The sequence below is a fragment of the Pteropus medius genome, unplaced genomic scaffold, assembly GCF_902729225.1.
Source record: "Pteropus medius unplaced genomic scaffold, Ma_sr-lr_union100, whole genome shotgun sequence".
Lineage (NCBI taxonomy): Eukaryota > Metazoa > Chordata > Mammalia > Chiroptera > Pteropodidae > Pteropus > Pteropus medius.
In genome coordinates, this window is record NW_024352787.1 from 11,113,885 (window position 1) to 11,140,746 (window position 26,862).

General features: G+C 33.2%; 1 protein-coding gene across 9 annotated transcripts in view; it reads right to left on the minus strand.

Moving 5' to 3' along the window:
- Positions 1–26,862, minus strand: part of ORC5 (origin recognition complex subunit 5) — a 170,737-nt gene that overhangs the window by 89,373 nt on the left and 54,502 nt on the right. For 8 of the 9 annotated variants that reach the window (XM_039849357.1, XM_039849362.1, XM_039849360.1 and 5 more), the window contains exon 12: positions 20,971–21,081. The exons of the other annotated variant lie outside the window; for it this stretch is intronic. In XM_039849357.1, coding sequence (XP_039705291.1) covers positions 20,971–21,081 — 111 coding nt within the window. The remainder of the gene's footprint in view (positions 1–20,970; positions 21,082–26,862) is intronic. 9 annotated transcript variants of the gene reach the window in all.

Here is a 26,862-nt window from a genome sequence, read left to right on the forward strand (position 1 = left end):
CAGAGTGGCAGCCAAAAAGGGGAGACAAAGAAACATGTCCCATCTGAAAGAACAGAACGAAGCTCCAAAAGAAGAAGTGAACAAAGCTCCAAAAAAAGAATTTAACAAAATGGAGACAAAGTATCTACCAGTTATAGAGTTCAAAACACTGGTTATAAGAATCTCAATGAACTTAGAGGAAGAGTAGATGAACTCAGTGAGAACTTTAAGAGATAGAAAACATAAAAATGGAGATGGAAAACATAAAAAGGAACCAGTCTTAAGTGAAGAACACAACATCTGAGATGAACAGCACATTAGAGGGAATCAACAGATTGGATGAAGCAGAGGATTGAATCAGCGATTTAGAGGATGGGGTAGTGGAGGACATCCAATCAGAACAGCAACAAGAAAAAAGAACCCCCCCCCATGAGAATAGTTTAAAGCAGGGTTCCCCAACTGCTGGGCCATGGACCAGTACCAATCCATGCCCTGTTAGAAGCCACGCCGCACAGCAGGAGGTGAGTGGCAGGTGAGCAAGTGAAGCTTGTATCTGCAGCCATTCCCCAGAGCTAGCATCACAGCCTCAGCTCCACCTCATATCATTAGGCAGGCATTAGAATCTCATAGAAGATCCAGTACCTGGTGCCAGAAAGGTTGGGAACCTCTGGTTTAAGGAACTTCTGGGATAACATCAAGCATAACAATATTCACATCATAGGAGTACCAGAAGGAGAAGAGAGAGAACAAGAAATTATAAATCTATTTGAAGAAATGATGATAAAAAACTTCCCTAACCTGACAAGGAAATAGACATACAAGCCTAGGAAGCACAGAGAATCCCAAACAAGATGAACTCAAAGAGGCCTACTCCAAGGCACATCATAATTAAAATGGCAAAGGTTAAAGACAAAGAATCTTAAAAGCAGAAAGAGAAAAACAATTAGTTACCTACAAGGGAGCCATAATAACAGAAACTTTGCAGACCAGGAGGGCTTTCATGAAATATTCAAAGTGATGAAAACCTAGGACCTACAACCAAGATTACTCTACCTAGTAAAGCTATAATTTAGAATGGAAGGACAGATAAAGAGCTTTCCAGACAAAAAAAAAAAAGCTAAAGGAGTTCATCACCACCAAACCAATATTACAAGAAATGTTAGAGGCACTTCTTTAAAAAGAAAAAAAAAACAAACAAACCAAAGATGTATAAAAAATGGCAATAACTACATATCTATCAACAAGTATTTCATATGAAAAATAATTAAATGTTCCAATCCAAAGATAGGAAGTCTGAAGGTATAAGAAAACAAGACCCTTACATATGCTGCCTACAAGAGACTCACTTCAGTTTAAAACACACACACACAGTTTGAAAGTAAAGGAATGGAAAGAGATATTTCATGATGGACCTAGGAGATATGTGCTGAATGGAATAAGTCAGACAGACAAAGACAAATACCATATGATATCATGTACATGTGGAATCCAAAAAACAAAATAAACAAATAAAACAAATTCAGAGATATATTTTGAGGGTTATCACATGTGAAGGGGGTTGGGGGGGTCAGTGAAAAAGGAGAAAGGGATTATGAAGCTCAAATAGGTAGTTAGAAAATAGTCATATAAAGTATAGTATAAGGAATATAGTCAATAATGTTGTAATAACTATGTATGGTGTCGGATGGGTATTAGATTTACTGGGGTGATCACTTTTTGAGTTTTATAGATGCTTAATCACCGTTGTACACCTGAAACTAATATAATATTGTATGCCAAGTATAATTGAAAAATTAAAAAATATTATTAAAAAAATACAGTTTTAAAGCTTAGTCTTGCTTTAAAACTGATCACCAATTAGGTAGTCAGGAAAACACCAGAAGGATTAATCCAAACTAAAACGCACCAAAGGTTTGCTACCACAAGATCCCTACTCACTTAAGGAAATTCTTAAACTGTACCTCCAGGTAGAAGTGATCTGTTAGAAGGTCTGAAATGCAAGAAGGAATAAAGAATGAAGAAAGTGGTAAATATCATGTTAAATCTAAATGAACTTGCCTATATAGATAACAATAATGTATTATGAGTTTAAAAAATAGGATAAGTGCACAATAACAGTAATATATAAATTGGTAGTAGAGAAAATAAAGTTAAAATGTTCTAAAGACCTGAGGTGTCTGAAAAATAAAAATACTCATTAAATTTCAAGTTTAATAATTTAAGTATGAACATATACTCAAAGTATAACTTTTAAAGTAATAACTAAGAGAACGGAAACAAGAGTATGTACTTCTAAATTAGTAGAGGGGGAAAACTGAATTATAAAAATAATCCAAAAGAAAATACGAAAAAAACAAAAACAAGTAGGCCAAATAAAAAGTATAAAACAAGATAATAGATATATACAAAAGTATATTAGTAATGATATTAAAAGTAAACTAAATGCTGCAAATAAGACATACTGAGTGACAAAAAAAGTAAATCCAACTATATACTGTTTAAAACAAGAATAAGGGAAGGTTAAAAGTCATGAGTGAATGAGATACATGAAATATTAACAAAAAGAAAAATGAAGGTATATTAACAGACAAAACATTTAAAAAGAATTAAAGAAAGTTTTGCTTAATGACAAAATGCAGGCCCTAAGCTCTTATCTCTCTTTCAATGAGTTGCTTGAAACTTTTACTATGAAGGAATGAGACACAGAATAGGACGGGGAGCCAAGGAATAATGAGATCTTTGGGGTTGGGGGAATAAATACTGCTGGAAGTCAAGACAAACTTGTATCTTTCCCAGTTTGGCAACAAGTAAGAATCATGATGAAAGTAGGCCCTACATTTTAACAAATGGAAAGATAAATAAATGTATATATGTATATATATAAAACTTTATATGTAAATAAAGAGTTAACAGTCTCCTATGGCAAAATAATATTCATTAACTTCAATCTTTTCTATTGTTCTTTAAGGAATTCATTTGCTAAAGCAGGTTAGTAATAGTCACTTGAAATTAATACATTAATCTCCCGTTATTATTAAAGGCAAGTTTCTTAGTAGTTCTTTTTCTTTTAACATAGAAGAAAATACAAATCACCTTCTACTTTGCCAGTGGCATTCCCTTTTATTTTTATAATTCTATTTTCCTGTGATTCAAATATTCTCATATATTTAATTCAATTCTTTAACTCAAGTAATATTACTCTCCATAGAGAAATACAATTGTCTTCAATTGAGTTAAAATTTCAAGAATATTTTCAGATATCTTGTAGTTTTATTACTTTTCCCACATTAGTTACAACAAATTTCAAAACACAATAAGCTGAACCAGATCCTTGAAGTCACGCAGTTCTACCAAGATTCCATGAATAATCGTGTAAATTGTGAAAAGGATACAGCACCACTTTAAGATGCAGCAGTCAAAAGGCATTTCCAAAATATTAATAAGATGATTGCTCAATTTGAGGGGGAAGGTGTCTGATATAGGAAAAGCTGATACACAAAAATATCTAAACCAAAATAAAGCAATTAAATTAGGACGTGATTTTTCACATTAAAAAAATACTAATTTCAGAACTTTTATTCCTTGACCTTACCTTATGAACAAAAACATACAGAGTTTAAGAGAATATCATATAAAGCAGTGTACAACTGTACCAACAACTTAAAAGTACTATGCCAGTTTGTTAAAATATTGCTGGAGTACAAATGAAAAAAAAACTACAAAGATTAACTTATGAGGTCAACATTTTGAATCTCAATCATATTAACTTATACCCAAATAAAAAGTTCTGAAAAAAAATACGAAACATTGAGAAAATTACTTCTATACACACATAAGTGCAAGAATATTCACCTGCCACTCCATTATTCAATACTTAAAATTATCTAATTTTTTTCTTTACAATTGCATATCCATAAAATTCTTTAGGACTTGCTCTAGGTACTGTGCATGCAAAGATGAATAGGATCATGAAAAATACTGATTTATCTCCTTGCCCAACTTTAAATGTTCATGACAACATAATGAGGTCATATTTCCATGCTGGCATTAATACCTAAATAGCTTGATAAGGTCTGTGGGGACACTAAAGAAATCTCTAGTCAGTGAAAGTACTCAGGACCAGGTTCATACTGATGTCCTGGTTTTGCATGTGTGCATGAGCTGCACAATGTGGCCGTGGAACCAGTCTTTCCTATCTGCTGCAGCAGCCATTCCTGTTGTTGAAGTCCCAAATACACAAAGTGATCTAGAGTAAGGCTCTAGTTCAGGAAAGAATAAATTGGAATATTTTACAGCCAATAAAATTTATGTCTTAGAATGATTTAATCTTTGTTGGGGAAAAAGCTCTCTGAATAATGGTAAAACATATTTGAATATGCTGAAATCTTTTTTAGCACTCCCTAATTTACAGGAGGCTTCTCATGCAATTGAGCTCAGAATTATCCTGGAACATATTTCATAAACAAACACTAACAAAAAGCCTAGGCAGAAGGGTTAAAAAGAAGAAAAAAAAAATACAGAACTTCTTATCCAGACAAGATGGCATAGACTCATATTTACTGTTCTTCCCTGCTAAGTACAACCGTAAATCCTGGAAACAGCAAAAAAGGCAACCAAAGGAAAACTGAAAGGTAGAAAGAGGAAGGTAGACTGCATAGGGACCCACAACGGAAGGAACAATATAGAGGCAGGGAATCTTGTGACTCTCCACCCAAAGGTACAAAGTGACCCAGGCCAAGCATGCTCCAATCCCAAATCCAGAACAGAAAGCTACTCAGGTAGATTTATTCCTCTCCTGGACTGAACAGGAATCCTGACAAAAAGAAATGGCAATTGTGAATTCTATATCTCAAAAAACTTCATGAAGTAGAATCAAAAACATTCTCAAATGAGAAAAAAACTAAGAAATGTGTCATTGCAGACCTACCTCTAAAGTACAGCTGGAAGTTCTTCAAATGAAAAGGGAATGATAAAAAAGGAAACTTAAAGCATCAAGAATAAAACGGAATGATGAAGAAATATATCAAACGGACTATCTCCTCATGAGTTTTCTAAATCATATTTGATTAAAAATTATAATGCCACCTGATACTCAAAGACAACAATATTCAAAAAGTGGGAAAGTAAAGGGACCTAAATGAAGTAAGGTTGCCATACTTCCCTGGAAGTGGTAAAACACTGATACCACTTATAAAACTAAATATGCAATTACCATATTATCCGGCAATTGCACCCTTGGGCATTTATCCCAGAGAAGTACACATTCACACAAAAACCTGTACATAAATGTTCACAGTAGCTTTATTTGTAATAGGCAAAAAACTGGAAGGAACCCAGATGTCCTTCAATGGGTGAATGTTAAACAAACTGTGGTACATCCATATAATGGAATACTCACTCAGCAATAAAAAAGAATGAACTATTGATATATGCAACAATTTAGACAAATCTCAAAGGAATTATCCTGAGTGGAAAAAAAAAAAAGCCAACCTGAGAATGTACATGATTCTGTTCATATAAATTCCTGAAATGACAAAAATTTAGTGGTTGCCAGGGATTGGAGGAATGGGTAGGAGGGAGGTAAAGTGTGGTTATAAAAGGAAGGATTCTTGTGATGATGACACTGGTCTACGTCTTGACTGTTGTGGTAGGTACACAAACCTACACACAAATAAAATTTCACATAACCAAATACACACAGGTATACACAAAAATGAATACATGTAGAAGTGGGAAATTTGAATAAGATCAGCAGACTGCATCAATGTCAATTTTCTGGTTGTTATATTGTACTATAGTTTTGCAAGATGTTACGTTAGGGGGAAACTGAGTAAAGGGCACACAGGAAGAGAGAGCCCATATTATTTCTTACAATTGCATGTGAGTGTACAATTACCTCCAAAAATTTTTAAAAAATTAATACATAAGAAAAAGATTTCGTAACAATATATAGTGATGAATATTAGATTGTGGTGATCATTTCAAAATATACACAAACATAGAATCATTAAGTTGTACACTTGAAACTAACACAATGTTATATGTCAATACACCTCAATAAAAACATACACTCATAAATACACAAAATATAGAGGGCTTTGATAAAGATCTTATAAACTGCTGTAATAAATTTTAGCTCAAAATGTTTAAGTACCTATGAAATTACAAAAATCTACTCATAGAAATAAAAATATTTGACTTTTATTTACAGAGAATGTAAAGAAACTACTTGATTAAATATTGCTTAAAGTGGGCAAATTAGATGTTAATTATTTCGATATTGATATGCTACTGGGAGGAGGAGATATAGGTTTTAAGAAGTTTAGTGATTGCAAATTTTCTTAGTGAAAGTCTGATGATTAGTTATAACTTGTGGTTCAGCCACAAGCGGAATCTGTAGCTACTGGTTCCATGTTGTGAGCCCACAAAGGTCTCACAAAGTTGGTACAAACCTGTGGCTTATACAACTTATTACCTCTTCAACAGCACAAGAAAAGAGCAAAACTGTTATTATATAATCCAAACCTGACTGTTCTACATTTTCTCAAATTTGATTTTTCATTTTTCTATTTTTTTTTAAATGGGGAAGGTTTGGGGGAGGGGCTATAAAAACCAATTGTATTTCAAATTTATTAAAAACTAAGATGTTTCAATATAATGTAAAAATTATAAAAGTCAGAGCTAGCCCATCAGGACTGAAAACCTTAAGGATCAACGCCTCCCTCATTTTACAGATGAGAAAATACAAATCATAAAAGGATGAATGACATTATCAGTCCCTAATAAGTCACCCTCAACAAATATGTTGAGGCATTTTTGCAGATGTTTCAAAATTATTTAATCCAAAAATCCCAGTGAAAAAGAATAAAATACATATACCATGCTAGAGGTCTATTAAAAAGCATTTTAGAGTTCTAACAACAAATTTTAAATTAAGCACTTAAGAACGTTTAACATATTAAAAATGTTTAGCCAAAATGATGACTCATTTTTGAGTGTAGATAAATACTGAAGGTCATTTGCCAAGACTATTAACTATTGGAATAAAGACCCCAGTCAGTACCTTTATCTTTTATTCTACTGCCCTGCAAAATTCCTGAGAACAACACATTTGTAATCTGGCATTCACTCCTTCCCTCAGGATGTAGCAGAAGATATAGACAAAATTTGAGAAGGGCTGGGGGAAGAGCTATGGGAACTAGTTAATACTAGTGACCATGGGTAATTAGTGGCATAGGGATAGGAACTTACTGAGTCCAGGCTCTATAGAGCAGATACAGACATTGACAGATCTCTATCTGTAGATGACAGATATAGACATTGTGTAAAACACTTCACAGTTTATCCTAGAACAACACAAGTTTGAACTGTGAGGTCCAATTATATATGGATTTTTTCCCAATAAATATGTACAGCACTGTAAGTGTATTTCTCTTATTTTCTTAACATTTTTTTCTCTAGCTTTATTGTAAGAATACAGTATATAATGCATATAACATATAAAATATGTGTTAATCAACTACTTATGATATCAGTAAGGCTTCCAGTCAATAGTAGGCTATTAATAGGTAAGTTCTGGGGAGTCAAGTTTCACTTGGATTTTCGACTCTTAAAGAGTGTATTCCCCTAACTCTTGCATTGTTCAACTGTCAATGTAATTTCTTCAATCCTCATATAACAACTCCACTATGAAATAGGTAGCATAAATAAACCTCTTTTCCTAGAAGAGGAAACGTCAGAGAGGTTAGTAAATGTTCACAGTCATTGAACTAGTAAGATTCAGACAGATTTGAATACTATCTGAATCTAAAGCCCATATTCCTCACATCGCCCCAAACACAGCAAAGAGGTAACTTTGCTGGGACAGACTAAGGAAAGCTTTATGGAAGAATTGAGCAAAATGATAACTCTGGAAGCATTTCATTCAGAAAGGAGGTACTATGAATATGATGGAGGTTAGAAATGTAGCAGCAAAGATGCTGAAGATAAAACAGAGAAAACCTTAAATGGAATTGTAGCAAAAAAGATAAAGAACTATCTCAATATAGGCAACTGTCCTGCCCCAGGGACAATCCTGTGAATAAAATTATCAGGTATGAGCAGTTAGATGTCACCAAAGTAAATGTGGAATTTATTAACCTAATGATATGTTAACATTTCATAAATCAGATTACATATTATTAGACATAAAATTACTGTTTAAGGTTTAATTTTTAAAAGATAAATAACTCAAAGTGGGGCAAAAGCATGATTTCTTAAAATCTGAAATTATTAGACAACACTGAAAATGGTATTCCAATGCAAAATTTCTTGTATTTTTGTGAATTAAAAACCATTTATAAAAAATTATGATTATGAATCATAAAAGTTATTAATAAATTAGTTAAGATAAACATTACATTTTAAAAAGCAAAGGTAATGAAAGTTGTCCTGAAACACTGAAATACTTTTAATTATTTAAATTATATAAATAAATCTAAAAATGTGCAGGGAAATTATTACTCCCCTTCTTGGTTTCTGTTACCTATGAAGATATATTCTTTTGCCAATAATTTTCAGATTTTATGGGAGTATACACTGTTTCCATAGCTGCTTCCTTGCTTACTTATCTATTGCGTCAAGTTCAAATTAAAATGAATTAAATTCAAATAGATAAAAAAGTAGCCTAGGGAGTGGATTTTCTTTTTCAAAGTCAGGATTCAGATTTTGTGCTAGGAAATACAGAATAAAGTTAGAAAAAAAAAATTGTACTAAAAGTCAGTGACTTTACCTCCAAGTTTTAGTCATGTTTCCATTGACTTTTTTCCTCAAAATAAAAATTCTGCTTTTTAATCCTTGGTTTAAAAATAAACAAAGCTCCTAAAAATCGGAAGCATCTTGCTATCAAAGAGAATGGTCTTCCCTAGTTTTCATATATTAGCAGCATATTGACACTAATTAAACGAATTTATTTTACTTTAGGTTAAAATAATCAATTTACCTAATTCAAAAGCCAAAGTATAAATTATTTCCTTCTGACTAGCTCCTATACCATGACTGAGGCATTCACAAAGAAAAATAAAAAATGAAAACCTCCTTATACATAGGATATTTTTTAATTTACATCTTAAATGGGGTTGTGCAATATTTGCTTAGTTAATCTCTGTATACTATTATGCTCTTTGTTCTCATCCACATAGGGGATGAGTTGATTACTTATGTCTTAACAATAGGAGTTCATGTTCCACAGTGAGGGTTTTTTTCTTAATCTGAGAGGCAGTCACTAACAAGCTTCTGCTGGAAGTGCTTGATGTTATAACAGTGTGAACCTGTTCCCAAGCTAATAAACTATGTTTTCTGCCAACAAAAGGAAATCAATTTACAACTGTAATTAATTTTTAACATGCTCATTATTTTTATACTTTTATAGGTTGGAATATATGTCAACTGATGTGTGAAACAGCCTATCCTGCTTGTCCTAGAGGAACTTTACAATCTAAAATATATTAAATTATTTAAATAAAAGAATTTAATATGTGAGGTTCACACAATCCAATAAGCACTACATTTGACATGATTTCAGGTGATGTGATAGTTTATGAGCATGAGGCATAAACCAAGAGAGTTCAACTGACATTTTTACACACACAAGGTAGATAGGAAAATACTGTCAAAGATGTTCAACTTAAAATTATCACCTCTGGAAATTCATTTTTCGAACTTTTATTTCACACACAAAAAAGCAGGGAGTGGATTGTTAGTCTTCAAATGTGCTCAGGTAAAGAAAAAGTGGCGTGTATGTTTATACGAAGAGGAACTAAAGATAGCACCTCTCACCTCTGGAACTTATTAGCACTTAAATGACTGCAAATCTCTATCCAGAAACACCATAACTGCATGCTTAGGGGAATGGGAAGTCATTCATTGAGTGAGTAAATCCCATGTTCAAGGCACTGTGCCCGAGACACAAAAATGAAAAGACAAAGCCTTTAGGTATTAGGAAGACAAACATAATAAAATGGTAATGGCACAATATGAGAGCTATGCTGGTGAATGATATGTATAAATGCAATTATCATTATAGAGAAGAGAATGACTAAGACAGATGGAGGCAAAATGTGAATTCATTGAGAAATGGCATTTGAGGGACGGACCACAAAGCATAAAAGAGAGTTCATTTCAACAATGGCAGGAGGACAGCACATGTAACAATACAGAAGAAAAACTGGTGTATTTTCAGGAAAGAAACAGCTTATTGTATATAGCACTGAGGGTGAATGAATAAAGTGGCAGAAAATGGGGCCAGTATGTGAAGGGGCCTTATAAGAAATGCTATAAAATGCAGACTTGGTTTTATAGATGATGTAATTCATTTAAAAAGTATAAGCAGAAAACAAGACCAAAAGTTCTTTTAAAGATTTATACTGATAACTGTATAGAAAATGAATTTGAAAGTGTCTGTTGACAGGGAAACCAGTTAAGATGCTGGTGCAATAGATGAAGCTATGGATTTAAAGCAATGGCAATGAGGATGACAAGAAAGGAAGAAGAGACATTTGTATTTAGAAGGAAAAATATATACTTGACTTGTTGACTAAATGGAGTGAAAACAAGAGAAGGTTCAGAGATAATTTCTCCATTTAATTGAACTAAAACCTAGAAATCATATATTATTTTTGTTTGTTTAGCACCTAACAGTGTACATGTCAAAAAAATAAACATGATATTTATTCACGTCCAGAAAGACATGAATAAATGACTAGTTTTGAAATCCAGGTAAAACTAAAAAAACACAGGAAAAGCTTTAGAGAATAATTTAGTTTGGGATGTATCATATCCCAGATAATACCTGGCACATTCAGATATTAACGTTCAGTAGGCAATTTGGGTCCAGAGCCAGAGGATAAGGACTAAAACATAGAATTCAAAAGATATCAGCGATATCAGCATATACAGAGCATTTGAAGCCAGGGAGAGTAGATAAGGCAGTTCCAGGTAAACCTAGCTCCCTTTCTTATTCCTAATTATCGAGATAAGTCTTATTCCATTCTAAGACTTCAACTCTCTATCAGGTGCTTGAGTGCTCATGGTGAGGGAGCAATTAGGTTCTATAGTGACTTGGGACTGAGGACCCTAATTTCTCATCTAGGGGAAAAGAAAAGGACTATTCTACAGGATCAGCATCTGAAATATGTATAGGCAGGTGAGGCCAATCTCCTCCAAAAGAATTAGCTGTGAGCTGACAAAGAATCAAGACAATTTCTCACTGGAAACCATTCCCTTAAGCATCAACATTTCTTTTAATCATCTTTTTATAGAAATAGTTTTAAATGTAGCACACTTCCATAATGTTAGATTTCCGAAGTCATTTCTCTCCTAACATGCTATTAAAACACCTTTTCTCATCAAACCAATCTAGTCACACTGCTCTATCTGACGGGTGTATCTGCCTATATGGTTACTATATTAACAGTACATATTTTCTTAAAGAGGTATGTGCAAGCATATATCCACACAAACTCTTTTTTGTACTCTCAGCAAAAAAAAAAAAAAATTGCCAAGGCAAATAAAATTGGTGTTGAATACATTTCCTCCCCAAAAATGAATAAAACATATACAATTGGCATATTTATTAGAAGCGTTATAAAATACTGCCTATGAAAATAAGGTATCAATGTACTATTTATTCAAAAGTTGAAAGTCTAATTTATGATTTTTTTCATCCCTTAGGCAATATTTTACATATCACCCTTAAGCAATGGTTCCATTTTTCTAGAGTTCAGTAAAAATACCTATTACCAGGATGACAGATTCACAAAGGTAAAGTTGTTACACTGAAGAAATTTAACAACAGCTTCAGGGAAGACAAGAGTAGTAGGGGTAAATACTGTTCTTTCACAAATGAAAACAATAAAGACAACTTTTTATCCCTGGGTAATAGAGTAAAATACACTGTGCTTCTTATTATCTTTGGTAATGATTAATTTTAGTATCCCTTACAACAAAAGTGCAGCTAGGGAAAATCATAGATCAATCTCACTCTTTTCAAATATGAAACATCCCCAAACAGCTTTTAAAAATCTCCTGAAATTAGTACACACTGCATAGTGGTCTAATGGAAGAATAGTAATACATCCACACCAGGGGTAGGAGGAGATTTGAGAATCTAATTTACTGCACCAGTGGAGATTGAACATCATGGCAGTAAGGCTCTTCACTGCTAGAGATCGGCCAGCCACTGTCAAACAGCACCCCTGCTGACCCATTCATCTGCGAAGTAGGCATTAAATAAGGGTTCTTTACCATCTTTGGAATGGAATGCCTCACAATCTCAGTCATGGTTAAGAAAAAAACATAGTAAATTTATTAGAAAATGTTAGTGTTCAAGATATTTCCTGTGATTTACATAATTTACCTTAATAGTATCAAGTATTTAAGTTGGATATTAGAGACACTGGAATGCTGGTACAAGCCAACTGAAGAACAGAGAAATTGAAATGAAGGACAGAGAAATTGAAAAAGAATAGCTTTTTACATTTTCTAATATGCTAGTATCCAAGGAATTTGTTTAGAAAAACTGTCCCTTTTGTTCACCAACTTTAATATCTATAAAGATAATTCTCTCATACTCAAATCAACTTTATGTGAATATATTACAGCTAGATTGTAGGATATTATACTTTGAGGTTCAAATTCTTATCTAATCAATATATGCATTAGATAGTATTCATCGACTATGATTTCTAATGTTATGTGACTAGCATTTGATAAATGTTATTACTTTTGTAGAAATAGAAATCAAACCATAATATTATATAGTGTACAAACTAATTTTTTAAGGTAAAGAGGTTTTATACTTTATAAATAAAGTCTATAAAATCAGTTATTTGGTTAAAGTGCTTTTGGTTAAAAAATCCATAGAAGTACTTTGAAATATTGTATATAAAAGAGTAATATAATAAGCATAACATTTAATCATAAAGTATTTGAAATACAGCCATGTGACTTTTTAAGAAGAGCCACTTAGTTTCTAATAGGCTACTTACAATAAACTCCTTAGTTGTACATAACTTAATAAGTTTCAAGTCTTAATTAAGACTGATACTAATAAACGTAACTAGTTATAACCAAATTTAATTGATTATTAGCAAAATTTAGTTATGACACAGTATCAAACAATCATGCTCCACGACACTAAGTTCAAGGCAAGTCAGAAAGAAAAATTCAACGGATTTGTTATTTTACTTGAAAAAATACACTTAAATAACTATATTATCAAATAACAGGGACTACAAGTGAAAAATCCTACTTTTATTTATTCACTTTAAGTATTTAAATGTTAATTTTCACTTAAGCATTAGTTCCTTCAGCGAGTATGTTCTCCCAGTAAATACACACATACTCCATTAACTCTAGTATAAGCTAGAATCTAGCAACTGCACCAAGAACAAACGAAAGGCAGTAGAAGTTACAGACTGACTGATAAGGTCCTTGAGGGCAGGAACTGCATTTTCCCCACTTTTGTATTCTCTTTATCCAACACAGTTCTTGCAATACAGCAGACTCACAGTAAGTATCTATTAAAATTTTAAGCACAGAAAGAAAAATTTATTCCAATTAGGGAAAAAAGTGAATACTGACTTTGAAGTTTGAACTAGATTAAAATATTTTTATTTTTAAAAATTTTGAATTAAATCATATTTACAAAATGTGTTCTTTACTTTAAAAAATGAAAAATTATGTAAATTTACTATACATCTACCTATAAGTGAAGAAAAATGCCAAAAACCTGTTTTGGTTTAATAAAACATTAGCTGCCCTAACAAGTATAGCAAAAACATCTTCCTATAGCGATGATAAATTAAGAGATGAAGCATCCACTTCAAAACACTCTCCTAAACAGCTAAATTATCATTCTTCTAATGATAAATACATTTGGAAAGTATCTAAATAATTAGTTTAAATATGTCATGTATGGTTCAGAAACAAACACCTAATGAGAAAAAAATATAAGGTTATCAAAAGCTATAATTAATTACAGCTTATAATTCAGCTGTCCTGTCTTTTGATTGGAGCCTTTAATCCATTTACATTGAATGTAATTATTGGTAGGCAGTAATCATTGCCATTTTATTATTTATATATATATATATGAATATATATATATAAATATATATATATATATATTTTCTTCTTCTTCTTAAAGAAGTCCCTTTAATATTTCTTGTAATACTGGTTTGGTGGTGATGAACTCCTTTAGCTTTTTATTGTCTGGGAAGCTCTTTATCTGTCCTTTGATTCTAAATGACAGCTTTGCTGGGTAAAGTGAGTAATCTTGGTTGCAGGTTCTTGCTTTTAATCACTTTGAATATGTCATGTCAATCCCTTTTGGACAGTAAAATTTCTGTTGAGAAATCAGCTGATAGTCTTATGGGAGCTCCCTTGTAGGTAACTGGTTTTCTCTTGCTGCTCTCATGATTCTTTTGTCTTTAACCTCAGCCTTTTTAAATATGATGTGTTTGGTATAGGCTTCTTTGGGTTCACCTTGTTTGGAACTCTGTGCTTCCTGGGCTTGTATGTCCAGGTTACGGAAGTTTTCTGTCATTATTTATTCAAATAAGTTTTCAATTTCTTGTTTTCTCTCTTCTCCTTCTGGTACCTTATGTTGCAAATGTCCGTATACTTGATGTTTTCCCAGAGGCCCATTTTTTTGGACTCTTTTTCTATTGTTGATATGCTGATTGGGTTTTATCTGCTACCTTATCTTCCAAATCGCTGATCTGATCCTCTGCTTCATCTAATCTACTGTTGATTCTAATGTATTCTTCAATTCAGTTATTGTATTCTTCATTTCCAACTGGTGTTTATGTTTTCTACCTTCATTTTTAGGTTTCCTATCTCTTTGTTGAAGTTTTAAGATCACAGAGCATCCTTATAACTAGTGTTTTGAACTGTGCATCTGGTAGATTGCTTGTCTTCACTTGGTTTCTTTTTCTGAAGCTTTGTTCTGTTCTTTCATTTGAGATGTTTTTTGTCTCCCCATTTTGGCTTCCTCCCTATGTTTGTTTCTATTTATTAGGTAAAGCTGCTATGTCTCTCGGTTTTAGTAGAGAGGCCTTAGGTAGTAGGTGTCCTGTGGGGCCCAGTGGTGCAGTCTCTCTGGTCACCTGAGCCATGTGCTCCAGGTATGCCCCTTGTATATGGCATCCTGTTGTAGTCGAGCCTTATTTGCTATTGGTACATCAATGGGAGGGACTGACCCTTGAGCTGACTGGTTGTGAGGACTGGCAGTGACTATAATGGAGGAGCTGTTGTGCAGAGGCTGACTCTATGAAACAGGGTTTACTTTTGCAGGGTGCTGGTGTCTGCTCAGTTGCTCTCTTGGTGTGTCTTTTATAGAGGTAGTAGGGTGGTGCTCTGGTGTGATCTGAAGCTGGCCACCAGGTGTGTTGGTTTTGGGGCCTCTTGGGAGCTCTGGGACAGGCCAAGTTCAGCCGCTGCCTGTGCCCTGCCCAGGGTTACTTGGTACGAGCTACAAAATGATCTGCAAATTGTTGCCACTTGCGCTGGGCTCAGAGGTGCCTGGGTAAGGCTAAACTGTAAACCAAGGCCGGCTGCCACTAGTGCTGGGCTTGGGGCTGCTTAGCAAGAGATATGGGGCATACCGAGGCCAGATGATGCTTGTTTGGGGTTTGTGAACCTTTGAGAGATTTTAGAATGAGCCAAAACAGGTCATTTGTACGGAAAAGCCACCAGAGGTGGCTTAGGTGGGCCTACAAATTGGATGGGGCAGGGTCTCAGGTAATCACCAAGGCTGGCCAACCCTGTTAGCCAGGTTGATGGAGACTCAGATATGGTGCCTGCCTGTATCTGCATGCTGGGTGGGGGGCTCAACATAGGAACAATGGCTTCTGCCAAAACTTCTGTCTGTGAGAATGCTGCCCCTCCTGCCCTCATCCTGAAGCCAGACAACTCAGTTCCTCTTCCTCATATGTACCCGGTGTCTTTCAAGTTGCTGCCCCTGTGCTGGAGCTCAGAGCCAGTGAGTCTGTCAGTAAGTCAGTCTGTGTGCAGGTCCTTTAAGAGGAACACCTGGGACTCCAGCAGCCCTCCCTCTTTCATTCAGCCAGGGTCTCTACTAGTCTTCACAGCCCGAAGGTGTGGGGACTTCTCTTCCTGGTACTGGAAACCTGGGATTGGGAGCCTGGTATGGGCTGGGATCCCTCACAATCAAAGCTGAGAATTCTCTCCTGATTTTTGATGGCCACACATGGGTGTGGGACCACCCTGTTCTGTGTCTGCCCCTCCTATCAGTGTCGACGTGTCTTCTTTCAATTCCACAGGACTTCGGTCCAGCTAGACTCCTGGTGATTCTCAATGATGATTGTTCTGTAGTTGTAATTTTGAAGTGGTCATGAGAAGAGGTGAGAACAGTGTTTACCCTATTCCACCATCTTGACTGGAACTCCCCAAAATGCTTTTTACTTATACTTGAAGAAATAAAGATAAATTTAGTGACATTTAAATTTAATTTTTCCTTATTAAATTATGTACAAATATGAAGCCATTCAGAAACTAGATATTATTTAAAAAAATGCAACTTGTTGATATGGTACAGAGAACCATTTTTTAAAGGAACTATGCTCCTTTTCTTATCTTTCAGCTATTTTTTAATCTTAATTCAGAGTGCATTGTTTCTTATAATATAGTAATTATATTATTTTAAACCTAAATTGTAGAATTAAGTGAATTATCTTCAAAACTAATTTTTCAAAATGCTAACTAATCAAATAAGATTAATGATAATGTGATACAGATATATATATGTAATTAAATGTCCCTGATTTTAAAGATAATTCTCCTTTTAAAAGTCCCTGTGAAAATGTGTCTCGATAATTTTAGAATAAACTATTCACCATTTTTACCATCTGGAAAAAAATAAAGCATTATGATTTAATATTTTAAAATAAGTGATATATCTGATGACAGTCTTAAAGAACTATACTTCTACTGTCTTCAGCTAACTACGGGACTATGAAAAAGGTGGGTGAGAATAAATAAAAGAAAAAAAGACCAAAAGAATAAAATAGATCATTCGAAAATTTCCAAATTATCGTTCTTCAAAAAAAAAAAAAGAAAAAGACAAGGTAAAAAGGCATAACATGTTTTTAATACACTTCCGAGAAAAAAAAGACAATTCAATAGTATTTCTTTTAAAGATGATAAATGGTAGTCAAAAACACATCTGACCAAATTGTTTTGAAAGTAATAAACCCGACCATTTACTGGATCTAAATTATATAGTTTCTTCACTCTATCTATGCTGAGAGGAAAAAAATGAAAACGCTGGAATTAATGCTTTGTCATTCACAAAGTTCAGGTATGTATTGGACTACATTTATTTTATTTGAATTAAAAATTTTAAAATGATTCATGATCATTACTGCAACATTGCAGTAAATTAAATAAGGCTAAAATTATCTTACAAGTCTAAGAAAAATTTAAAAACCATATTTCAATTCAAAAATATGATCATTAATCTAAAAATGTCAAATACACTAATATTCTTTTACTTATTTATGAGACTAAAAATTAATGAGTAGAATTCCATCTAAAATGTAATAAGGAATGAAAAACTCATAATACCAACTACAATACAATACTACTATGACTATTATGAATTTTAATAACTTTAAAGATTCCTTAAACTACTATTTTTTAACTTTATTACAGAATAGATTTAAATAAATTTAAATGAAATGCAATGGAGATAAACTTTTGCTTCAAGAGAACTTTGAACAAATATGCCACATTTAATCAATTTATTATATGTGTAAAATTATGAATAATTATGTATCTGGTAAATCAAGCTATAAAATAGCACATTACTATAAAACAAACTCAAAAATTGCATATAAAATAAAGGAATAGAAAAATGAATTTTAAAAAATTATTATTTTCGTAGGCACATTACAGCCAATAAAAAGAAATTTAGTTCCAGGTAGAAAACAGTCATGTAACACAATTCATTACCAATTTAATTTACATTTTCATAAAAGTACATACAGCGTATGCATGTGTGCACACATATATTATTAAACATCTTCAGGTAATTCTGTTCAAATAAACCAATGTGTTAAATTAACAAGTAGCTTTCTCTAAATATCAAAGACAGTATTAAAAAGTAAAAGCTGTTTCCTAGTTCATCTTAAAGCTAGGATGTAACAATATTGCCATCTAGTGTTCATATCAAATAAAAACTTACAAGTGTTATACTTTTGTTTTTCACTTAAAAAAATTAAGTGTGCATAGGTTAAATAAAAATTTCCATTTCTATGGGCAAGAATATAGTTTTGACAGTTGAGTAAAAGGAGAAAAACAGAAAAGGTCACTGGGAGTCAATGGAAAGAAAAAGAAAATAAGGCAGTGGAAGAAATACTCTTCTTTTGGATGTGATTTCTGACAAACTTTTTCTTAAACACAGTATATATGTTACCTGATTGTCCTGGATGTTTAATTGACTAAACAAAAGTACAGGTCAACTCCTTAGGGTTAGTTGCATCATCCCTTTGTAGCTCCCCATCCTTTGTTTCCCAAATAGAAATCAACTGAGATCAAGTCTTAAGTGATTTGTCATCAAATGAACATAAACAAATTCAGAACAGCCATGTTTTAAATACATAAAATTTATCATTTTGATTACTGCTAATGAGGAGATAAAGAATAAAAAATTGTTTTAGGTTAAGGTTGAAAAGAATTTCACAACTGTTAAGGCTGAAAAGAATTTAACTTTGTTAAAAAATATATACATTTTAGGCCAAACTGTTACTTAATGACATTACAAGCATTGCTGAAAACAAAGATGGGTGCCACTGGTCATCTATAATCAAGACCTGCTGCTGGGAAAGTCTTCTTCAAGTCTAGAGGCTACCAGTGATTTGCTATGTGGCGCTGGGCAGATCTCTTAGGCATTCAGAGCTTCAGTTCTTCCTCTTTAAAGATTAACTTAGTATGTGACAAGACTTTATAAAATGCAAAATGCTCTACTAATGTAAGGTAAAACAGGTAAGTTACCCACCAAGATGTGATGGGTGGTGGTGGCAGTCTTACTACTACTAGATCTTAACTACAACGACAGCTACCACTACCATAATATAATCCCGTCTACTTTCACAAGTGTGTCTTGTTTCTTCCTAGTCCTACCCCTTTGGTCACATTATCTTCCCTTCATAAATCTCTAGTCTAAATAAACTCTATTCACTGGAAATAAGATGTCAGCTAATATTATCTATTATGCTTCCCTTTTATTTACCCATTTCCTCATTTCTGTATAATAAAAATGGATCACTTATCTAAATTAGAAGTATTTGAAGAAAAAAATTCCTATTCATTCTCCACAGCCCAGCTCCATTTTTCACCTTCTCTGTGAAGTCATCTTTCTTGTATCCTGCCTAATCCAGAAGTGATCTCTCTCTGCTCTAAACTTCTCAGCAGCACTAATTAGTATTCATTTACAGCCTTACATTATTTTTATGTACATGTTTTATCCCCTCAGAATAAGTTATAAGATCTCTGAAAAGAAAAAACCTTTATTATCCTTCTTTATGTCCCCTAGAAAGGTAACTTTTGAGCACCTGAGAATTACAACCACATGTTGACACAAACACCTTCTTGCCCTGTTCAGAGCATCTCGCTTCCCCAGGCTTCGGCTCTCAAAGATTTACATGCGTCATACGAGCAACATTATTTAACCTCTCTGAGGCTCAATCCCTGACAGGAAAGATCACAATGCCTATTTCATGGTTACGGCAACAACAAACACCAAATAAAAAACTCATATATTGGATGCAAAAAGGTATTAATAAAATGTAAAGTCTGATTAAAAATTACCTTAATTTCAAACAAAGCATTTAAATATATATATACATTATATATATATCCATCCCTGTAATACAGATTAATACTGAATTAGGTTTTTTAAGTTATTGGCATTAAGGCCAGTCTACTTATCTATTTTAGCTAGTTATATGCACAGCTTAATAACTGACTAGATTATCTTTCCTCAAGAACACAGAAAAGGTAGATAAAATTTTCTATAAGTGCTGACACAAAAATGATCTACCTTCAATGTTGAGTCAAACAAAGAACATATATTTTTGGTTCTCAAAGACTTCTTCAAATGAAAAATTAAAAGTTACCACCACACATTAGATTACAAAATCTAACATCCATTCAAGGCCCAAATTTATTTGCAGTGAATCAAAATGTACATGCTGCTATTTTCATATTTCTCAACCTAAAAACATATATAAAACAAAATCCTCATTGCAACATTCCTTTTCAATAGTCACATCATTTGCTTTTTCTTCTATTCATTCATACCATGTGCTAAATATTGTTTTTCTGCACCATTTAAGAAAACTACTATGACTATGTTTTTAATAAATAGGTTTTTCTTAAAATGGCAACTGAAAAAAAAATCCTTAACGTTTAGTAATTTAATAATTGTCAGTTTCTATTTTATGCTACTGCTGCCATCTAGTGAAAATTTTGAGAACTTAAATCATTCTGGAAAATAGATAATTTTTTAATGCATACTATCAACCTGCAAGGTGTGTGTGTATAGAGAGAGAGATATATGAGGAATAAGGATAATAAGATTACTTCCTGGCAAATCATTTTTTAAATTTTGTTTTCATTAAATTTTATTTCTATATTATAATTAATTTAATCATAAAGCTACTCGTTTATTTAATCAGCAATTATAATCATTTAATTTAAAAATTCCTTTATTTAAAAAATCAAGCTGTTTTTAATTTATCAAGTTATACCAATAAATATATGCAAATTCAGAAATACTCTCAAAGATTCTATATTTGGAATTTTCAATTACCAAAAACACTGTTCATTATATAGTTTAAAACAGTAAATATGCTGACCAAAACTCTATATGCCTGGAACTCTACCTATTTACCTGAAAAATTCCATAAAGATAAATTTCATTAAGCTTACCTGGGAAAAGATATTCGCTGTTGGAGCAACTCTGCTGTCCACGATACTATATAATATTGCTAATAATCTATCTAGTGGAAAAAGTTTTGGTCCAAGGAGATGATTGCTTGTCTACAAGGAAAAAGAACATGGGTTTTCTTCTTATAGTAGAGAACTCATTTTCTGCACAATGAATTCCCAGTAACAACATATTTATATTCTATTGTTCCCCAAAGACGCTAACAAGCCAACTTTCAGTCTCTATGTTAAAACTTTATCTGATGTAACCATAATTCAACCCTTAACATTTTCTTCAAGATTTTCTGACTTAGCATCAACAAATATTAAAGAATTCACAAGTTATTCAGCCCTATTTTGCTGATGGAACCAGATGCTAAGTGACTTAGCCAAGTCATTAGTCAAGATAGCACATAACCAAAATAAGGGTCTAGGTCCTGACTCCTAGTCTAGAACTTACTACCTCTCACCATTCCTCTTCGTGCCACAGACTAGAAATGTATTTGTTCATCATTAATAGTTTTAAAAAGATCAGTTATAGTAAATACTAGCTTAGAAAACTTTTATAATCTGTGAATAATCTGTTGGCCCAAAACAATGTAAAATTCATAAAAAGTTTAAAGACTATAAAATGTTCATACTAGTGTACAAAGTCATATGGTACACTAACTTGTCATTAGAAAACTGCAGTGCTCAAGGTCCACTCCATCAGATAATTTTAGTTGCAATGTAAGATTTTAAGTACTCTATATTAGCAATGGCAAATAAAATGGGAATTTATATGCATGGGAATAACTACTTCTTTAAAGAACGACTGCAAAAAAAATACCTACTCAGAATTATAAAATGAAATATTTACTTCAGCTATTTATATCTAAAAGATAGTTTAGAAACCATTTTTCAAGTCTTAAATTTTATATGCTTTTCTCATTAAATACTTCAAACATTCAGAAAAATATAGAATATAACAAATACCAATGTACCCACCATTAAATTTTATCAAACCCTAACATTATACAATATATACTAAGAAATAAAACAATAAATCATATTACAAATAAGTTGAAGCTCTCTTGCACTCTTCTCATATTCCACTCTTCCTTTCCCTAAGAAACCACTATCCAGAATTTGGTGTTTTTATCACTTGCATGATAGTTTTTATACTATATATATATATATCCATAAAAACATACAGCACTGTTTGCTTGATCTAACGTTTTATATAAATAATATCATTTTGGACATAGCACTCTAAAATTGCTTCTTTGATATTATGTTTTTCAAGTTTAGCCATATTGACACATATAGCTCTAGTCCATTTTTAAACTACCCTACAGAAGTCCATTTTATGGTAAATCACTACCTACTTTAAAAAACTCAACACTCTCACAAATAATACTGTCATCGACAACCCTGTTACATTTCTCCTTGTATACTTGTGTCAGTTTCTCAAAGTGAGGTTGTTAATTAAAGTACAGGGCAGAGACAATGCTATGTGTTCACCAATGCTGTTTCTTCTTGGGCAATAGGAAGACTACATTTCTCAGCCTTTCCTGCAGTTAAATGAAGGCCATATGATTAAGTCTTGGCCAACAGAATATGCGTGAAAGTGATGTAAACTCCCAAGCCCGGCCTTTCCAACCACTGGCTCCTTTAGTCTTCTTTCTCTTTGGTGGCAACTCTGGAGGCCCCCATGTTATACTTGACATAAGATGAAAGAATGCCACCCAACTCATACTCAATTGTATCATGAGCAATATATAAATCTTTGTTAAGCCACTGAGGGTTGCGGGGGGGGTTGTTGTTGTTGTTTTGTACTACAGCATGGCTCAGCCTACCGTGACCAATACAGAGTACATTTACATATTAACTTTATTAGGTATCACCAACCTGCAGGCTCTTAATCTTCCACATTATCACCAACACTTGGAATCACCAGACTTATTTTTCAGTTTTGCAAGTCTGAGAGTATGAAATAATATCTTACGGTTGTTTAAAGTTGCATTTCTCTCATTAGTGACTGAGGCTGTCAGGTTTGTTAGACGTTCAAGTTCCTTTTTGTATCACCTATCCATTTACCAACTGGATTTTTGCCTTTTTCTCATTGGTTTGTATGAGTCTTTAAAACCTGTAGCTACTAATCGGTTGCCAGTTATATAAATTCAAGAATAGTGGTTAACATCATGGTAGGCTTTGAAGTCAAACAGTCCTGGAATTGGATGCTAGATCCACCACATAAACTATGTAATCTTGGGCAAGTTATAAAATTTCTCTTTAATACTCAAGTTTCCTCATCTAGAAATGAGGATAATAATAGTAACCACATTCGTTAGGTCATTGTGAGAATTAAATGAGATCACACGGAGAGCTTAACAGTGTTTGGCTTATAAGTGCTTGACAGCTTTTACTTTTGCCATCAAGATACACTTGTTTATATGTGTTTTTTTTCTTTTCTAGACAAATGTCTTAAAAACAAAATTTTATTCATCTTTTTATCCTTAGCACTTGAGGCTGTTAGTTAAATAAATGAATAGATAAATGGATAATGAATGAATAAATGAAATGGTATTAGAGAAAAGAAAGAAAAAAATAAAAGTAAATGTTGAGAATTTTAAGTGAAATTGGTGTCCCTGTCCTCATTAACACTTAGAAGTGACTTGAGATTAGTAAAAATCAGCTAAATTTCTGAAGTGTTGGGAATAATGTGGGAGGCAATTCAGGCTGAGAATCACATTGTCAAAGCTGCTATTTTTCTGATTTTCACTTTTCTTTTTATTCTGCGATTAGAAAACACATTTTCAATTTAAAATCGAAGTGTTCTAGTGGCATGTAGAGCATATGATATTTATTTTCTTCACTGAACTTATTCTGTCTGCTATAAATGCAAGCTGGCTTCTCACTTAGAAAGGAAGGCAAAGTCTAAGAAATATCTCACTAGATAGGTCATTAGAGAGGATAAAGGCCTGTAAGAATGAAAGAGAATTGAAAACAGAAATTAAATAAAATAATTATTGAGGAGGTAGAATTAAATCAAAATTGGTGTCAAGAAAATTAGAGACAGGAACATAAACTGTGAGTTATAAATATTTATGCCAGAAAAACAAAAAGCTAGAAACAGTTCAAAGAAGTTGCCTGCAGGGAATTGGACTAAGGGTAAGGAAAGGAAAAAGATTTGCTTTTCCACATAAACTAACTGACAAGTAATCTGGTACCATACACATGCATTAACTAAATTAAAAAGTAAAATCTTAAAAAAATCAATTTCTACTGAGGATACACAGAGAAAAGGAATTCTACAATTGAAGATGTGTAATAGATTTAAAACAACTGTTAGGATAATTATTTGTGGTTTGCTTTTAAATATATTATGCCTGATTAAATGGAGAGCTATATGAGGGCAGACACAAGGACTATTTTGTTCTCTACTATATTTGCAGCATCTAGCAGAATGCTTAGCATAAAGTAAGCATTCAATCAAGATTTCAGGAAGAGGGAAAAAAATATAAAGAAACTAGTAAGTATACATAGGGAGCTTTCAGTTAAGTTCAAGTTTTAAAGCAACATGAACTAAAGACAAAAGAGGCTACTGTAAGAATCAAATCTACAAGAACAGAAGAACTAGAGTTCATCTAGAAGTAGAGACATCTTCATGATATCTTTGCTCAGAGAGTTCATTCTGTCAACACTGTCCTTTTCCTAGATTCATACAAATCCACTCATTTCACAAGGATGGTCTGAAGTGCCAGCTCTTTCAGTAGTCACTCATCATCATCACTCATATATCTCTCCTTTCTTGAATTTCTTAAATAATTTTCTCTCTAAATAATAAAATTGTTAGTTTTATGTTCGTTCTTTAATTTTCTTCACTCATTCATTCCATTTATTCATTTGTTCAATAAACACCCCTCAAATATAACCAAGTGCTAAGATACGGAGGTGAATAGACAGGCTTCCTTCCCTTAAGGAACTGGTGAGTAAGGCTATTCCTCCACAATTCAATTTCAATTGTCTTTTTTCTGAAACTTGCCACACACTCCAGCCAATTTTATTTTATTTCTTTTATATACCCTACACTTTCTCACATATGCTTCTTGACTTAAATCTTTCCTCAACTAGAATGTCTTCCTCTACCAATTCTACATATCCATTCCTCACCATTCTTGAGAGCCTACTCAAATGCAAGCCCTACCACAAATCCTTCCTTTACCAATCTAGCTAGAAATACTCTCTCCTACAAATCCTTTATGACCAAAGCAGCCACACATGTAAGAGGTTACAAAATCAACAATTTGCCTATTGTGGAAAGCCTAACCAGAGATATCTCAGTGAAAGGGCATACTAGAAAAATCTTTCCATTATAAGAAAATATATTTTTAAGGAAATTTCCCTTCCAAACACTGGCATTGTGTGAAGAGAGGAAAAAAGTCTTCCCTGGGGATTTAAACTAGAATCTAGGGCTAACGATGATTTGAATGCAGAATTCACAATCTTTGTGGTCTGAAAATCCCCAGGCTGAGAACTAAATTTCAAATGATCCTAGGTTACGAGTATTCCTAAGTATCTGTACAGAAGTAAATGCAAAACCTTTCTAAAGGAACACACCACAGGTCTCAAAAATTCCGAAGATTAAATAATAAAATGTTCAAGAAACAAGGCATATGTGCATGAGTCAGCAAAAATAGAAACTGTAGAATTAGACCAATGGAGTTTAAATACTGAAAGATGATAAAAAATAGAAAATAGGTTATTTTTATGTTAAAGAAAAATATGACTAGAAAAAGTATAAAAGTGACCAAGCTTGAAGTGAACCAATAAACCTTCTAAAATTTACAAATAAGATTACTGAAATTACAAAGTTAATATAAATAAAAGACAAAATGAAAGAAAAAATCTAAACATAGAACTGAAGAAATTACCCAGAAAACAGCACACAGAGATCTAAGGGAATGAAGAATGAGAACAACTTAAGAGACAGAGAGTAGAGTAAGGTGTATCCTATGTCTAATTAATATCTCAGAAAGACATATTAATATGAGAATGGAGGAGTGGCAATATTTGAAAAGTTAATGACTGAGAATTTATCAGAACTGAATAAAGGCATCATTATTCAAATTCAAGAGGCAAAACTGATCCCAAGTAAAAAGAAATTCAATCTCAGAAATACCACAGTGAAGCTGAAAACACTAAAGGAAAAGAACTTAAAAGCAGCTATGAGAAAATAGATAAATTTTTTAAAAGATTTTTTTAGCAGAAACAATAAAACCAGAAGACAGTAAAACAATGTCTTCAAAGTACTAAAAAAAAAACATTATCAATTTAGAAGTGTACACTTAGCAAAACTACTTTGAAGACTGAAAGTGAGAAATAAAAGTCACAGGTTCTCGTGTCTGGTCAAGATGGCGGAGTAGGTAAAAACTGTGCTTGCCTCCTCACACAACCACATTAAAATGAGAACTGAACTACAGGAAGCCATCATTGGGAGTCACCTGAAGTTTAGCTGAATAGAAGTCCTACAACTGGGGATATATACAGAAGAGGCCACCTCAAGACTGGTAGGAGGGATGGAGTTAAATAAGGAATGGGTTGGTCCCATACCCTTCTGTGGAGGTTGAGAATCGCGAAGGATATCTCAGTTATGGAGGTCCCCCCAGAGGAGTGAGGGGTTCCAGACACACACCGGGCTCCCCAAACCAGGTTTCCAGTGCCGGGAAGAGAAGTGCCCACAACTTCTGGCTGTGAAAACCGTTGAAGATTATGGCTGAATGAGATGAAGAGTGGCTAGAGTCACAGACATTCTTCTTAAAGGACCCACACTTGGACTTAGTCACTGACAGACTCAGTGGCTCGGAGATCCAACTCTGGTGCAGCAGCTTGAAAGGCACCAGGGACATATAA